Source organism: Ictidomys tridecemlineatus, chromosome 11 (genome assembly GCF_052094955.1).
Source record: "Ictidomys tridecemlineatus isolate mIctTri1 chromosome 11, mIctTri1.hap1, whole genome shotgun sequence".
NCBI classification, from domain to species: domain Eukaryota; kingdom Metazoa; phylum Chordata; class Mammalia; order Rodentia; family Sciuridae; genus Ictidomys; species Ictidomys tridecemlineatus.
Genome location: NC_135487.1, coordinates 33,919,459 through 33,937,394, shown reverse-complemented (window position 1 = coordinate 33,937,394; position 17,936 = coordinate 33,919,459). Strand labels below are relative to the sequence as shown.

The following is a 17,936-nucleotide window of genomic DNA, read 5'->3' as shown; positions in this document are numbered from 1 at the left end:
CCCCAGCAACACTACAAACAAAACAAAAGCTGGGCATGCCTGTAATCCCAGTGGCCTGGGAGGCTAAGGCAGGAGGACTGCAATTTCAAAGGCAGCCTCAGCAACTCAGCGAGGCCCTAAGCAATTTAGTGAGACCCTGTCAAAAAAAAAAAAAAAAAAAAAAAAAGGGGGTGTGTGTGTGGCTCAGTGGTTAAGCATTCCTGGTACCAATTTCTGATACCAAAAAAAAAAAAAAAAAAAAAAAGAATAAGAAGAGGAAAAATGAGGAGAGATAAGAAAATGACAATGCCAAATAAAAGGATTGTTGTTCAGAAAAATAGAAAATCATGATTTTGATACTTCTGTCTCAAGAGGTTAATATCAATTCCCAGGTGAAATGTCTTTCCAGAAGACCCACTAACTTTGCTCTTTTTACACGATAAAGGCAGACTTTTCCATCAAAACTTGTTATATCCATGATTCACAGGGAACATGGCCGGGGAGTACCTGAAATTAGCAACTGATAATTTGTAGTGTTTTCTGAAGTCCCACTATATTTAGTTTATTTGGCTGTATAGGTTTGGACCTTACACAAGATAAGTGGTCAAGAGAAGATGATGAGAGAAGGAAAAAACAAGAGGTGGGGGAATTTCTTCCTAAGGGTTAAAGTCAGATCTGGTATTAAAACTAGGGACCTCAGTGGGGGGAAAGTACATTTTTATTTTGCAAGTCTTTAAAAAAAATATTGTGTGCTCAGATGGCACCTTTAATCACGAAGAACTTCTGGCTGAGTTCCAAGCTGATTTTGCTGGCAAAGAGAACTCTGAGATCATATCCTAAATTCAGAACACAGAAGAAATATTTCATCCATCTCTGAAATAAAGAGGGGGAAATGGAGCATATTTGAACAGTTTCATAACAAAACCAGACTGGGGTGAAAAATGAAGGACATCTTATTCATTTGGACTTACAGAAAAGTACTACTCTAAATACTTAAGTGGCATTTTTTTTTTCATTCTCAGAGTGTTTCAAAATAAAGTAGCTTGCATAAATCAGAAGGCACTCTCTTATTTCACATATATAAATGAAAGCACACAAATTTTGTGATTTATCTAAGACTAAATTGAAAAAAGAAAGGAGAGAGGCAAAGAGGGGGGAAAAAAAAGCAACTCCCAAAGTAGCAGGTTATGACCCAGAAGTTTGAGCTCTTAGAGCTGAATTTAATCCACACCCAGGCCAAATATAATTCTCCAGCATGGAAGTGGTCCAGAACACTGGAGCTAATATTTTCTGTGTTTGCCAAAAAGCCTTAGGCAGTTTGGTGACAAGTAATCAGAAGTTTACTTCTGTTTCTCAACTGAAACTAAGACCCTAGATTCAACCCCCAGTACCCACCCCGCCCCCAAACACACAAAAGAGGAGGTTTCGGAGGAAAGTGAGCATCATCTGACAGGCAGTTTCTACCATGGCAGAGCACTGTTCAAACTTTTCTGAAGGAACTGTACTTCCCCTTAATTGATCATGGCTTCATGCATCATTACTTTTTGGAGGTTTCCTATTCAAAAATCTATTTAAATTGGAGAGTTGGGTTATACAATTTTATATTGACAAGTGACAAGATTGAATCACAGCTTTATTCCATGTGCCAATCTTTTTTTAAAAAAATATTTATATTTAAGTTGTAGTTGGACACAACACCTTTATTTCATTTACTTCTATGTGGTGCTGAGGATGGAACCCAGGGCCTGGACATGTGCTAGGTGAGTGCTCTACCACAGAGCCACAACCCCAGCCCTCCATGTGTCAGTCTTGAGCATTTGATTATATACTGTGTTATTCCTTCATTCCATCCCCCAAAGTGTTAGGTGTGGGAAAGGACTAGGTGATTGCTGTGTATTAGAAGTTGGAACCTTATCACTAATTGATGAAAAACAGTCCAGGCAAAAGCTGCTGTGGAAATCTGAAACTCATTATCTTTTCCACACTTAGTCTTTTCACCCTTATTTTGTTTGGGAATGTATCAAAAAAAAAATAATAATAATAAAATAAAAACCTCAACTTGTCCTTAACTGATTGTTCTGCTTGTAAGGTATCAAATGTGAATTACCCTCTGCCCCCACCATAATAGGGATTGAATGTAGGGGCTTAGCTCAAACACTGAGCTACATCCTCAGTCATTTTAATTTTTTGAGACAGGGTCTCTCTAAGTTACCCAGAATAGCCTTGAATTTGAGACACTCCTGTCTCAGCCTCCCCAGTTGCTGGGATTATAAGTGTGTGCCAGTGCACCTGGTTCCCCAGCCCTCAATTTTTTTTTTTTTTCACTTGAGGCAAGGACTCACTAAGCTCCAGGATGGCCTCAAACTTGAGATCCTTCTGCCTCAACCTCAGGCATCACTGGGTTTACAGTAGAGTGTTAGAAATATGAGTACTTCTGGCTCTCAGATATGGTGAAGTAGAAGCTGCTGGGAAGCCAGCCACAAATTACAGTTGACCTTCCAGTATCTTCTACCTGAAGGAATGGTTCTGAGATTAAAATTAATGAGCTCTGCCCCAAAGTTGATCTGGCTTCTGAATAGCCTTTTTTTCCAGAAATGTAAAGAAGAATACTGGTGTTTTCTTAGTTTAACCCTGTTCATCCACACTTAGCATCTTTTTGCCCCTTTATACTCAGTATGTACACATTTTGTCTGTCTGCTCTCAGGAACTGTCTCAATTCAGGGCGCCTTTAAGGAAAGCAGGATTACTTTAGGAAGTATAGGGTGAAACCTGGCAACTTTTCTATGGGCGAATCAATATAGCAGAGCAGCTCAGGGTAGGAGGTTTTGCTAGGGCTTAAATCAGGTTGTCAACTCAAATACAATGGGCTTTGTTACTTCTGTACAAAGAGGAAATGGAGCAGTTTTTGGCCTCCTCAGAGAAGGATGGCAATCCAGGCACAAATCTACTTTTAGCTATTCAGTGTTCCCCAGCAAGTTAATTAGCTGTTTCTGAAATGCATGGAAAGATTCAGCATTTTCATACGGAAGCTGATCTCACAGCTTTAGGGGTCTATCAGGGAAACAGAATAGAACCATTTTGGCAAGACATTATAACACCTGTGATTTATCTTAGAAATCTCATACGCACTATAATTCCAAGATATATATATTTTTTTCCTGGCTTGATTACTCAAACTAGAGGACTTGCTGAGATGTCCCACTATTTCTTTCAAGTGTAGGGAGTTACCTCTGGGTTCAAAAGTCCTTAGGTGGGACGCGCAGATGAACTGCGAAATGCTTAACTACTCAAAATGACATTGCGTTGAAGTAGCGGCAGGGAAAGCTTCAGGGGGCCATGGGCACATCCTCTCGCTGAGAGGGATCGGTCTTGCAAGTGGGTTTGGCGACCTTTCCTTTATTTGACAAGTTGTCACGGGGACTGGGGGGAGGGCAGTCCCAGCATGGGGATGAGGTCTCTGCCTGGAGACCTCCGAAGGACCAGACAAGCGCACACCCCGCCAAGAGACAGTAAGAGCCCCTCTACCTCCGCTCCCCTCCCCAGTGGCCAGTCTCTGGGCAGAGGTGTCGCGCGCCAGCCGGTCCTCCCCCTCCTCTCGTCCGGGCGAACCGAGGCTCAGCGGGAGCCCCGCCTGTCTCCGGGCAGCTTGAGCGCCCGAGCGCTCGCTCAGCCTGTCAGTAACCGTCGTTTGCGCTTTCTTTCTTTCTTTTTTTTTTCCCCCCTTCTTTCCTTCCCCCCTTCTGCCTTTGTCCCGCTTAGTAACTGGAGTCTGACCAATCGCTGCCACACCGGCCGGCGCCGGCTGTCTTCTGATTGGCCCGCTTGGGGCGCGCAGTCGTCTCCCGCTCCTCTGCCGGAGCAAGGCAGACAAAAGACGCAGGCTCCAGGCTCCGGCAACCGGGATCAGCCAATCACCGCGCATTTTACCTTGTTCCCTTCCCTCCCCCTTCCCTCACCCTCCCGGCTGGGCTGGCGTGCTCCCGGCACCGACTCCTGGCGAGCGGCCAGCGCCCGGACTGTACCATTTTGATTGAGGCTGTGGTGGAGAGAGGATGCTGATTGAGGAGCCAAGTCCTAGAGAGAGGCAGGGAGAGTTGAAAGCCGAGGTGGAGGACCGCTGCTTCAACACTTTCTAAGGCACTTGACAGTTCTTGTACGCCGAGGCGTGATAGACTGGAAGGGGCAGTGGTGATACTGGCTGTTCCCCCTATTCCGCGAGATTGGGTGGCGCCTCGGCAGGGGGTGTGGGGGCGGGGGAGGATGTCCCCTCCGCGCTGTTAAAATGAAACTCTAGTGGCTGGAATCAGGGCCGAGCGTCAGGGTAGCCGGCACTGGCGGGTTTGCTCACACCCCGGCTGGAGCGCCCAGCCGAGCCGAGCTCTCTGGACTCTCTGACCGGCCCTCGTTCCAAAGCTGCTGCAGCTTCGGTTCCGAGCCCCACGAGAACGGAACCCGAATCCTGGCCCTAGAGGGAATCGCTCTCTGCAGACCACTGGGACCCCGAAACTTGAACGCAATTCCCAGTCCCTTTTTAAATTTTTTCTTTTTTTTTTTTTTATTCCTTTCTTTGTCATTCCCCAGCTTTCTCGCGACGCGTTTTTCCCCCCTTTTAATTCTTCCTTCAGAGGACACAAAAGTGTCTTCCGCGGAAAGATTTGGAGGCAGCGGGAGCTTTTCTCTTTGGAGAGCGATTGTATAGGAAGGATTTTTGGGAAGCCGCTTTTTAACACCTCTACCCTCCTCCGCACAAGCCTCTCTGTAGCACTTTTGAGGAGAAAAGCCCATAGCTTGAAAGTTCAGGGAGGCATTTTTCTGGGTGCTGTGGGAGAGACGAGGAGGACCCTGTCTGTCCTCGTCCTGGTAGTTGGCTGGACTTTTACCAGCCATTGGAAACCCCGAAGTACATTTCCGTGCGGAACTTTTGTAGATATGTATTTTTAGATTTTTAAATATCAGACCAAAAAGTATATATGCTTTCTATACATTTCCTAACGACCTACCCCTGAGAGCGCGATGTACAACACGGTGTGGAGTATGGACCGCGATGACGCAGACTGGAGGGAGGTGATGATGCCCTATTCGACAGAACTGATATTTTATATTGAAATGGATCCTCCAGGTACTTGGGGGGGGGGAAGCATCTTGGGATGGGTCTGATTTGTGTTTAACAAGACCTTGATAATGTTTTCAGGGCAGAAGTATGCTGGGGTGCGCTAGGTTCGGGATGAAGGGCAGATTTGCAGTTAGAGCTGCTATAAAACTGCTTCTGGTTTACACATTTAAAGTTTGCGGTTAGGACCCTGATCCTATTGTCCTGCGAAGGTGGGGGTGGGGGATAGAGTGGGGGTGGGAGGAAAGACTACTTTCTATTTTTGCCGTTGAGGGTCGTTCAGGTTTTTGTCGGCCCTCCACTTTTTTTTTTTTCCCTTTCAATTAAAACTCTTACCTGCAAATGATGTTTTATATTCCACTCTTGAAGTCAGTTTTTCCCTTTGGGAGAATTTCTTAAAGCTTATCATCTCATACATTAGTCTGATTTGGTTCGTTGTGTTTTACATTGGTTAACTTCAGAAACTGAGTTGCCTACGTGATATTCATTTTAAGACTCCCTTTTTCCTCTCATAGAAGCCAAATGCCGGTTAGTGATTTTCAGGGATTGGGCGTTCTTGTTCAGTCATGGCCTTAGTCTGAGGTTTTCCTTCCTAGAATATAGTAACTCAGACAGATCTACATGCAATCTTTTTATTATTCTTTAATTTATGTTGACTTAATTTATGGGATAGAGTTTAATATAACTTCAACTTTCAGGGTAAAATTAAAACCTTTCTCTTTCTTGTGAATATATGATTTGTACATATATGTGATAGGTTCCTATACACATTGTAACATATACCATACAGGGTCTTTATTTTAGAGCTTTATCCAAGGCCTTTTCAGACATTCTGTATATCTGGTAGGGAAGAAAAAGGAGGGAAAAATGAAACAAAGTTTTTTTTTTTCCCTTTGAATTCTGACTTTATGATTATTAGCTGTCAGATTTTGAAACCTTGTTTGCAATTACAGACAGTGCTTTATGTAATGATTTTGAATAAGTAAACTGCCTTTATGACTCTCTGTTTTTGTTGAGGATGAATTCATTGTATTTTTTTAAAATGTTGTAACTAAGCCTACAGGATAAATTGTGTGTCATTGGGAGCCTGGTTTATTATAAGATTATGTATTTTTGGAGATCTTTGAAAGGATTTAAGCCCATGCAAGTGTAATGAAGTGTGAATGCCTTATAGGAGGTATGTGGAAATTATTTCTGTGTTCTTTTGAACAGTAAATTATCCTTTTTTTTTTTCAATTACTAATGATGTTAAATGATGCTATATTAAAAACTAATACTAATATTGAATAAACCTTTTTCACTCTTATTCATCACTCAGAATTTTTTTCTTTTCTATTGTTTTAGAACCTTCTTATTTGCTTTTATAATTGTGATTGTAATCCAGATGCTGCTTTTTGGTGTTTTGTAAAGTTTGTAAGATTTGCCACCCATCTATTGTGTGTGTTTTCCCCTTTGTTTCCCCCTAATGGTAAAGCTTCACTTCTATTAGATACATTTGTCATTCATTTGCTAAGAATTTTAGTGCATTACTGAAACCTTTCTTGTAAAAAGTAAGGTTAATAATTTTAGATTTCTGTTATTATAAGAATTATATATTCTGCCTTAGAATTGTACTGTATCACATAGTGTCTTGCCTTGGAGACATACAAAGGGAATTTGTTGGGCGGGGAGGTTAGTAGGGAGGAGGAGAGAAAATGAAGGCATTAATGGTTGAAAAATATTGGCATACTAGAAAAATAATGGCCAAGTTGAGTTGAATTTTTCCAAAAATAATTTTTAAGAAAAGTTGACTCTTGTAACTGTGTAAAGATGTGGTCTTATAAGATTATAGAAAATTCTGATCCGAACTTTATTTTCCATGGAAATAAACTTTTGTGTTTAAAATTTTCATTCTTGAATGAAATTGTGCATACTGAAATTCTATTCAGAATGCTGAAAATATGTACATGCTGCTTTTTATTATTCATTTTGCATCCTTAATATAGAATATGGTTAGTTATTACTATTAGCTTTTTAAAAAAGGAACCATACTTGAGTATATTGAGACATTGCCAGTGAAATGAATTTTTTAACAGAAATAATGTGCATATTAACCTTGTATGATTAATTAAGCTTTGAAACATTTAAAACTATAAGTAAATCATCAGTGAAGTGGTTGCAGCATGTTTTGTATCTGTCTTTTTCTTAGCTCCTACTCTATATGAAACTCATATTATTCCCTGCATGGACTGGCATGATAACACACTAAATGTTTTCCGGATTTTATTCTCTCTAGTCTACAGTAATGTTAAAAATATTATCTGATGATTTACCTTCCAATGATAAATCTTCTAGTGGGTTTAAAAAACTTCCAGTAGCTTCCTTTTGCCTACTTAAAACAAAAATGTGCCAAATAGCTTACTTTGTCATCAGAGTCCCTCTATTTTTACTTCTAATTTTCTAGTCCATTCTTCTAGAGTTCATCATAACTTATGTAGAGCTATTTTTTATTTGCTGTTCCTTGATTGTATGCTTTTATCCTCTTCCTGGAATGCCTTTCACTCCTAGTGTTCACTTGTTGAGATTATATATATGAATTTAGAACCTAGATCACATACCTTCTTTGCCAGGATATATGTTCTCTGATCCCTATTAGAAGTCTTATTTCCTTTCTTTTTTCTCCCTCTTATAGCACTTCTCAGATGGAATTTCTTCCATTCTGTTGAGAGTAGCTACTATGTTTATTTATTTGTACTTGTCCCTGTGGAATTGTCTTCCCATCTGGTTGGAAGCTTCTTAACTTGCTCAGGGTCTTGCAGGTAGTAGACAATTTAATCAATATATGTTGAATTAATAAATAACCAAAGATTTTTTTTTTCCTAGCCTTTAGGTATTTTCTACTTAAGGTCCTTGGTCATCTCATTCCTCGGCTATTGCAATAGCCTAGGGTTAGTTAAATAACTTTTGAGTTAGACATTTGTTTACTTAGGGCCCTTAATTATTAATAGGGCCAATTTTTTGTATGTTTTTCATCTTAGTTTTAGACAGAACCATAAATGCAAAATTCTTCTGTTAATTGCTTCTAGTGGTCTCAAAAAATATTTTTCAAAGGTGTTTCCCTCCAGCCTATCTTTCAATAACTATCATTACCTTGCATCCTGAAGGTTTCTAATAAGTTACTGACCATGTAAGAATCGAGTTCAAATGGGAGCTTAATGTTTCTGTGTTTTCTGTCAGCTATTGAAATTACTGAAACATAAAACTTTTTTATTTTAGAAATGTTAAGATTGTGGTCCTGAGAATTGCCAAGAATGAGCATCTTGGTTAATCTTTCTGTGAATTTGGGAATTGGGATTATTCTGTAGCAAAGCAATTGCAGGATAGACCTCTCAGAGTCCCACTTTTGGTACAGAAACTATTGGAAGGTTAACTTGACTGATGTAACTCATGCACAAAACTTATAGATAGTGGACTTTTAGCTCAGCATCTTAGATTAGATGTTATTGTTCTGATGTGAGGGAAAATGTAATGTTCCTTTTTTGAAAGTAACAGATACATTCTTTAGAATTGTAGACTTTTTGGTTCTCATCAAGATAAATTTCGTCAGGGTGGCAACATCTCATTAGATAATTAGAAAATTAAAATTTTTATTTGTTTGGCAAAACATAGTCTAGAGAAGTGGTTCTCATTGTTTTTTGTTCTCAGTGTCCCTTTATGACTCCTAAAAATTGAGTACACCAAAGAACTTATGTTTTAGTGGGTTATATCTATTTATATTTACTGTGTTAAATTAAAACTGAGGGGCTTTGTCCATTTTGTTTTTTAAGTTTTGTGTCTTTCCTATTTATAATATCTCATGAGCCTATGGAAATGTTGCTCCAAGTCATTTTTTCCTCTTACTTTCTTTTGCACTTGTACTTATCACCTCATATTGAAATTATTTTTTAAATGAAAATTTCTTTTTAGTTGTAAATGGACACAATACCTTTATTTTATTTATTCTTATGTGGTGCTGAGGATTGAACCCAGTGCCTCTCATGTGCTAGGCAGGTGCTGTCCCAATGAGCTACAACCCCAGCCCCCTTGAAATGATTTTTATTGAAGGTAATAGTTGATAACATTTTTTTGAATAATTATTATAGCCAAGCAGTATGTTATGTTTTCATATATACTATTACTTTCAGCCCACAAAAACTTTATAAAATAGGTACTATTATCCCACTTTCCAACAAGGAAACTGAGATTTAGATAAGTTTGGTAACTAATTAATGGCTTATAGCTAGCAGATAGCAAAGTGGTTCTGTCTACCAGACTTTTAAAGCCTAGGCTCTTAAACAGTAACTCTTTTAACTGATTGCTATTTCTGATTTATTGTTCCTCTTCCCCATTAGTTTATTCAGAATTCTTCAGCCGGGCTAATCCTACTAAAATGTTATTTTCATTGGGTTACTATCCTACTGAAATAAATATCAATAGCTTTCCCTTTTTTTCAGGGCTGGGGAATCAAACCCAAGGCCTCCTTACGTGCTAAGCAAGTGCTCTACCATTGAACTATGTCCACAGCCCTTTCCCTTTCTTTTAAGCAGAAGATATATTCTTAACTTGGTATAAATGATCTTCAGTATATGGTACCAACTTACATTTAGAACGTTATTACTGATCCTTTATTCTCACATTTCTCTTCTATCCTATTCCTTCTAGCCTCGTATCCTGAATATATCTTGCTTATTCCTATCTCCAGGCTTTTGCTTATGTTGCTTCCTATGTAGAATATACTCATCCTACCCCCATCTTTAAATCAGGATTCTGTGCCAGTCCCCCTTGCTTCTTAAAACTTTCTCCAAAAATTTTAGTAGTGCACTTCTTCTTTATATGTAGGGTCTTTTGGTCTGTTACTTTGGCATGGAATCGTGTGTTATATTATGGTATTTAATTATGAATGTAATTTATCTCCCCTAGAAGATAAGCTTCTGCTGCTGCTGTTTTTTTTTTTTTTTTTTGTACCAAAGATTGAACCCAGGGGTGCTTAGTCACTGAGTCACAACCCAGCCCTTTTTTATATTTTATTTAGAGGCAGGGTCTCACTGAGTTGCTTAGGGCCTTGCTAAGTTGCTGAGGCTGGCTTGAACTTGTGATCTTCCTGCTTCAACTTCCTGAACCGCTGGGAGAGATAAACTTCTTAAGGTCTGGCTACCATATATATATATATGTATAATTAAAAAAATATTTTTAGTTGTCAATGGACCTTTATTTTATTTGTTTATATGTGGTGCTGATAAATTTTGTTAGGGTGGCAACATCTCATTAGATAATTAGAAAATTAATTACCAGAATCAAACCTGGTACCTCACACATGCTAGGCAAGTGCTCTACCACTGAGCCACAACCCCAGCCCCTCATATTTCTTTTGTATCTTCTTTTCTCTAAATATCTAATGCCAGAGTATTTTATTAAATCTTAGGCTGGTGGACCCAGCCAATTTGATTTTTTGTAAAAATAAATAAATAAAACAAAGACATTGTGTCCATCTACAACTAAAGTTTTTTTAAAAAAATGTACACAAGGCTGGTGGGAGGGGAAGGGAGGAGGCATGGGGGTAGGAAAGATGGTGGTATGAGATGGACATCATTACCCTAAGTACATGTATGAAGACACAAATGGTGTAAATATACTTTGTATACAACCAGAGATATGAAAAGTTGTGCTCTATATAAATTGCAATACATTCTGCTGTCATATATAACAAATTAGAATAAAAAAATTAAAATAAAAATTAAAAAATATACACAAGGTATAACATACTATATATGAGCAAACTATTTGGAAACTGATCTTTAATAAGGCTTAATGACTAATTGTTTATTATCATCCTGTGACCATTAAATTTAAATATAGGAGATAATGAAAAGATGCAGTACTTAATGTTATTATTAGCAAGATTTTGTGGTTTGTGGTAAAAGTTGTTTTGAAAATTTGAAGAATTAGTAAGTTTTTCAAAGCTCTTAGGTTAGTTTTACACAGCACAGGGCCAACTGGAGACTTGAGTTACCCAATGTGTTATTATACCAATTAACTTTAGAATGAATAGGACTTCACATATGATATCAAGGTACAGTTAGTCATTAAGCCTTGTTAAAGATTAGTTTCCAAATAGCTTGCTCATATATGGTATGTTATATCTTGTGTATATTTAAAAAATATTTTTATTTGTAGATGGACATGATATCTTATTTATTTTTATGTGATGCTGAGGATTGAACCCAGTGCCTCATACATGCTAGGCAAGTGCTCTACCACTGATCTACAACTACAACCCCAGATCTTCCTGTGTTTATTTGTAAGTTCATATAAAGTAAGAAGGTTATCTCATTATTTTTAAATATATTTTTTTATTTGTAGATGGACACAATACTTTTATTTTATTTGTTTATTTATTTTTTTTATGTGGTGTCAGGGATTGAACCCAGTGCCTCATGCATACTAGGCAAGTGCTCTACCACAGAACTACAACCCTGGCCTGGTTGTTTCATTTTTTTTTTTGGAAAAATAAAAACAGTGGTCTAGGTCCAGCCAGCCAGATTATACCATTTTGCATATGTCATGTTAATATGAAAACTATCATGTGACCTGGTATTGATGAGCCACAAGGCCAAAGTCAGTACCATCCATTATTATCCAGCCTTGAATATCCTTTCTCATGTTCTGAGGGCATGGGGCAACAAATCCAGAGCTTATGGTTATGTAATCTTAAATATTTATATTTTTAATTTTTAAACTTAATAATCATGAATTAAAATTTTGAAATCTGAACTTATTTTGGAAAAAACCTTACTAGAAGGAATTGTTTGTGCTAGAAATATATTGCTTTGGAGTTTGTTCATATATATTAGACATTTTAAATTTTCTTTTGGTACTGGGAATTGAACCCAGGGGTGCTTTACCAATGAGTTACATTCCTAGTCCTTTTTATCTTTTGAGATAGGGTTTGCTAAGTTGCTGAGGGTCTTGCTAAATTTCTAAGCCTGGCCTAGAACTTGAGATTCTCCTTCCTCTGCCTCCTGTCAGTGGGATTACAGGTGTATGTTAGACTTTTGACTTTCAGTTCTATAATAGGTTCACTCAGTATGGTATAATTTATGTTGAGGTTCTTATAAACATTTGTAGAATTAACCACAAACTTTTTCTCCTGATATTATTTCTGGGATATTTTTCATATTGTATGTTTTTACTTGTAAGTAGCAAGACCTAATTCAAAATGGCTTGAGAAGAAATTTTATCTTCTCAAATAATAGGCTTCAGGGCTGGTGGATTTCAGCCATTCAGTAAAAAATTCATGTTTTGTTTTTATTGCTCATATATGTCATCCTTGGGATTGGCTTCATGTTTAGGCTGGTAGCAAAATGACTGCAGTGATTCAAGACATTATATCCATACACAACACCTTCTGAAAGAAGAAAGGTGTCCCTTTATGTGCCTCTGCTTTTGGAGAGAGAAAACTTTCCAAAAACCTCTAGCGGACTTCTTTCACATCCTATACTAGTTCTTGAACCAATCACTTGTGATTACTCTTAGGCTAATTATGTGCCTGAATCTGGAATGGTGTTTGTTGACTTCTCCTGAGGGGATACAGTTTATAAGGGAGGGATGCTATTAAAAAGGGAAGAAGGAGGGAATGGATGTTAGGTAAATAGTGAACAGTGGCTAACTTGGAAAGTCATTTGGAAAACACATGCTGGGGATTAGACCCAGGGGCACTCTACCACTGAGCTGTATCACCAGCCCTTTCTATTTTTTATTTTGAAGCAGGGTCTTGCTAATTGCCCAAAGTGGCCTCCAATTTGTGATCCTCCTGCCTCAGCCTCCAGAACCACTGGGATTATACGTGTGTGCCACTGTGGCTGGCTAAATCATACCTCTTTTCAAGATTCTTGTCTTTGTGTTTGTACATAAACTGCTGGATTTGTTAGCATACATCTGTAATCCCAGTGATTCTGGAGGCATAAGGCAGGAAAATTGGTAAATTTGAGGCGACCGTGGGCAATTTAGTGAGACCTGTCTCAAAATTAAAAAAATAAATAAATAAAAAGGGCTGAGGATGTACTCAGTGGTAGAGCACCCCTGGGTTCCATTCAGAATCCTGCAAAACCAAAACCTAAAAATAATAACAAGTTATTTTTTTTCTTTTTTCAAAAGTAGCAGTGGGAAACCCATTTTCATTTTCTAAGCTGGAATTCATGGGGTCAAATACTATTAAGAGTTAAATATAAGATAGACCTCTTTTTTTTTTTTGTCTTTCTTCTTAGTTATTTACTAGAAGGTAAAAGAGGTAAATAACTTGTGGCACTTTTCTCATTTGAGGAACATAGGTATTGGAATACAGTAGTAGTACAGCAAGTGAATGAGTGAGAGCATTTTGTAAAACAACAAACTTCAAATTCTCAAGTTTAATAAATTAAGTAAACTTGGAACCTGTGGAATAATTTATGATTTGAATGTTAGCCTTAAAAATTAGGATATTACTTTAAAATAACCTGTAGTAAAGGACCCAGGTTAGGCAAGCTCTCTATCACTGAGCTACATTCCCCAGCCAGACTGCCTGAGTTTAGATTGTGTCTCTGCCACTTCCTAGGATGTGTCATTGGGCAATTTACTTATCTCTTTATGTGTTGTGGTTTCCTCATCTAAAAAAATGGGTGTGATAATAATCATTCAAGAAGATTTAGTATATTTGTAATTGTAAAGCACTTAACAATGCCCATATTTTTGTGTATTAATACATTCATGTTTTTAATGTTTGGCTTCCAGGAATTGTTCTAGGAGCAGCAGTGAACAAAACAGCAAAAACCTGTCTTCATGGGGGCTGGGGCTGTGGCTCAGTTGTAGTGCACTTGCCTGGTATGTGTGAGGCACTGGGTTTGATTCTCAGCACCACATATAAATAAATAAAATAAAACTTTTTTAGTCTATCAACAACTAAAAAAAATTTTTTAAAAAACCTGTCTTTATGGAGCATTCATTTCCAAGAGAGGGAGGAAAGCAGAGAATAATCAAATCCATAAGTAAAATATTAGTGATTGTGATAAATTTTATGCAGAAAAAGCAGAGACTGTGTGTGTGGAGGGGAAGATTGCTATTTTAATTGGGTGGATAGGGAGGATCTGAACTAAAGGAGTGAGCAAGTTTATAGTAATGGCAGGTGTGAGGGCAGCGATTGAACTCAGGGGTTCTGCTGCTGAGCTACATCTTTAGTGTCCCCCTTCCCTTTTTTGGTACTGGGGATTGAACACAGGGGTGCTTAACCACTGAGCAACTTCCTTGGCTCTTTTTTTTTTATTTTTATTTTTTTTAAAGAAATTTTTAATATTTATTTTTTAGTTCTCGGTGGACACAACATCTTTGTTGGTATGTGGTGCTGAGGATTGAACCCGGGCCGCACGCATGCCAGGCGAGCGTGCTACCGCTTGAGCCACATCCCCAGCCCTTCCTTGGCTCTTTTAAAATTTTGAGTCAGGGTTTTGCCAAGTTGCTTAGGGCCTCACTAAGTTGATGATGCTAGCTTTATACTTGCCATCTTTCTGCCTCAGCCTCCCTAGCCACTGGGATTACAGGAGTGTGCCACTGTGTCTGGCAGCCCTTTTTATTTTTTATTTTAGATGGTCTTAATAAGTTGCCCAGGTTGGCCTTGAATTTGTGATCTTTTTGCATTAGCTTCCTTAGTCCTTGGAATTAGAGTATGCACCACTACGACAGGCTTATTTTTCTCTTGTTTTGAAGTGTTAAAATTCTGATCTCTGACATTTGTTTGCTAAGTAGCAGTATATATGGCCATAGTTATTTGAGGTAGGTTTACTCACAAGTTACTTTTATAAACAATTCTGTATAGATCTATATTTGTATTATAACTTACTTTCAAAAGTAAGTTTTAATACTTTTGATACTGGAGATTATAACTTATCAGTGAGCTATACCCCCTACCCTTTTTTATTTTTAATTTTGAGATAGGATTCCACTGAGTTGCTGAGCCTGGCCTTGAACTTGGAATCCCTGCCTCAATCTTTGGAGTAGCTGGGATTACAGTATGTGTCACCAGGCCTATCTCAGAAGTATTTTAGGAAAGAAAATTTTTCTAAAGTTCTTTCTTTGTTTGGTGAGCTATGAAGGTGAGAAGAAATTAAGGAAACCATGGCATACATGTTTCATTTTATGTTATGGGCTAAATTTGTTGACAATTAATATAGATTTGTGTTTTTTTCCTAATTATTGTAATGCTTAAATGCCTGAGTACAGATATAGGTATACAATGGAGTAAGTATACATTGTTCAGTGTTTTTTCTTTGGTACCAGGGATTGAACCTAGGAGCACTTAACCACTGAGCCACATTCCCAGCCCTTTTTTCTTTTTTTATTTTAAGATAGAATTATACTAAACAGCTTAGGACCTGACTAAGTTGCTGAGGCTGTCTTGGATTTGGGATCCTCCTGCCTCAGCTGCTGAGTCACTGGGATTACCGTTGGGCGCCACCATGCCTATCTCTGTTTAATTTATTTTATTTTTTTTAAGACATTGATGGGCCTTTATTTTGTTCATTTATCTATATGTGGTGCTGAGAATTGAATCCAGTGCCTTACACATGCTAGGTAAGTGCTCTATCACTGAGCCACAACCTCAGCTCCTCTGTTTAGTTTTTAAAAGGACAATCAGATGGTTTAGGCTTGTTGCAGGACATTAATTCAGAATTTGGGGTTTAGTCTTTCTCCAAATAATCATGAAATATAAGAGCAACTACCATATCTGCCGTACTGGGACTGATCTGGGCCTCTCTGATTTCTAAGGCTCAGCCAGGGAAATTTAGAGTTGCCAGATAAAATACATGAATATGTCCCATATAACACTGGAGACATACAATATCAAAAGTTTTTTTCTTTGTATGGTGTTTAGGAATATTTGTAACTTGATTTAGTAGATATCAGGATACTTTCACTTTCAGTAATAGAAAAAATCCAACCCAAATGGTTAAAACAAAGAGGATGTATGGACATATGTAATTGAAAAGACAAGAGTGAGGGCCTCTGGTATGGTTTCATCAAGGCTGTCAGGCTTTGGCCTTGTTTTTTCTGTAATTCTCTGGGATTTACTCCTTATCAGCTATTTTCTCAGGCTGGCTTTCCTATAGTAAAAGATGGCTGCCGTTGGCTCCTGGGATTATATGATTCCTCATTCCTGGGGGAGAAAGATGATGTTCCCATGAATATAACCCCAAAATACTGAGCTAGACTAATTGAATCATCCTTGTGTTCCAAAGGATCACTGATTAAAATCTGAGGAGCTTTCTCTGTCTAGACAAGTGGCTCTTAAATTTGAGCATGCGTTAGAACTACCTAGGATTTTTTTTTTTTTTTTTTTAAAACACAGATTTCTAGGCCTTACTCCCAAAGTTTCTGTTTGAGTAAATCTGGGGTTGAGTTCCGGGATATTGTATTTGTAACAAGTTCCCAGATGTTACTGACTTTTTGGGGCACAAATCATACTTCGAGAAACTGCTATATCAAATCAGGGTCTACCTTTGGAGCTGGGGAAAAGGTCAGTCCTACCTAAATTCTTTACAGTGTGGCAGGGCGTAAGATATGTTTTGGAGGGAGATAATGGCAATGCTGGTTTTTGGTTTTTGCCTATTTAGCTTCCCTTATTTTCCTTTAGAACCAAGCCTCTTCCTCTTGTAATTGATTTGGCTTTAATGGAATTGACGTAATCCATTGGTTTAAAGGTGGGCACATGACCCAGGCCTGGTCAAAAAGAGTACTTGCCTGGGCACAGTAATTAGCTCAGAGGTGAACAGGATCGATCTTTGTAGGATAGTCTATGTACCTGACTTTTACTATCCTGGCTATTGATAAGAAGATGACAATCCTTGTCTTCAAGGAGCTCACACTGTTATATAGGAAGAACTGCATGTAAAAAAGTATATACAGTACTTTTCTTTATAACTTTCCCTTTCTCCTGGCTATCATATAATATACATTTTTTCTCCTTTCTTTCTGTGATACTGAGGATTGAATCCAGGGGTACTTTACCACTAAACTACATTCCCAACCCTTTTATTTTTTTATTTTGAAACAGGGTCTTTCTAAGTTGCTGAGGGTCTTGTTGAGTTGGTAAGGCTGGCCTCGAATTTGTAATCTTCCTGCTTCAGCCTCTTGAGTTGCTGGTATTAAAGGCAGGTACCAAGTCTGGTTATATTTTCATTATACTCTGTATTCTATTATTTTCTTTGTAATTCTTTTTTTTTTTCCTTTTTGGTACTATTGATTGAACTCAGGGGTATTCGACCACTGAGCCACATCCTCAGCCCTATTTTGTATTTTATTTAGAGACAAGGTCTTACTGAGTTGTGTAGTGCCTTGCCGTTGCTGAGGTTAGCTTTGAACTCGAGATTCTCCTGTCTCAGCTTCTTGAGCTACTGGGATTACAGGTCTTTTTAAAATTTTTATTTTGAGACAGGGTTTCATTAGGTTGCTTATAGCCTTGCTAAGTTGCTGAGGATGGCTTTGAACCTGGGATCCTCCTGCCTCAGCCTCCCAAGCTGCATTACAAGTATGCACCACCATGCCTGGCTCCTTTGTAATTCTTTCTTTTTTTTTTTTTTGTACCAGGATTGAACCCAGGGGCACTTAAGCACTGAGCCACATCCCCATCCCCAGCCCTATTTTGTATTTTTATTTAGAGACAGGGTCTCACTGAGTTGTGTAGTGCCTTGCTATTGCTGGGGCTGGCTTTGAACTCGTGATCCTCCTACCTCAGCCTCCTTAGCAGCTGGAATTACAGGTATGCGCCACTGTGCCTGGCTCTTTGTAATTCTTTTTTTTTTTT

At 38.4% G+C, this 17,936-nt stretch overlaps 1 protein-coding gene across 3 annotated transcripts in view; it reads left to right on the top strand.

Annotated features, from left to right (window-relative positions):
- Positions 1-17,936, top strand: part of Pik3r3 (phosphoinositide-3-kinase regulatory subunit 3) — a 117,969-nt gene that overhangs the window by 37,374 nt on the left and 62,659 nt on the right. Inside the window, exon 1 of one of the 3 annotated variants that reach the window (XM_078026184.1) lies at positions 3,973-5,098. The exons of 1 other annotated variant lie outside the window; for it this stretch is intronic. In XM_078026184.1, the coding sequence (XP_077882310.1) occupies positions 4,993-5,098 (106 nt within the window). In that variant the 5' untranslated portion in view covers positions 3,973-4,992. Of the gene's footprint in view, positions 1-3,972; positions 5,099-17,936 lie in introns of those variants that run through there. One more of the 3 variants, XM_005317982.5, reaches the window with a different exon arrangement.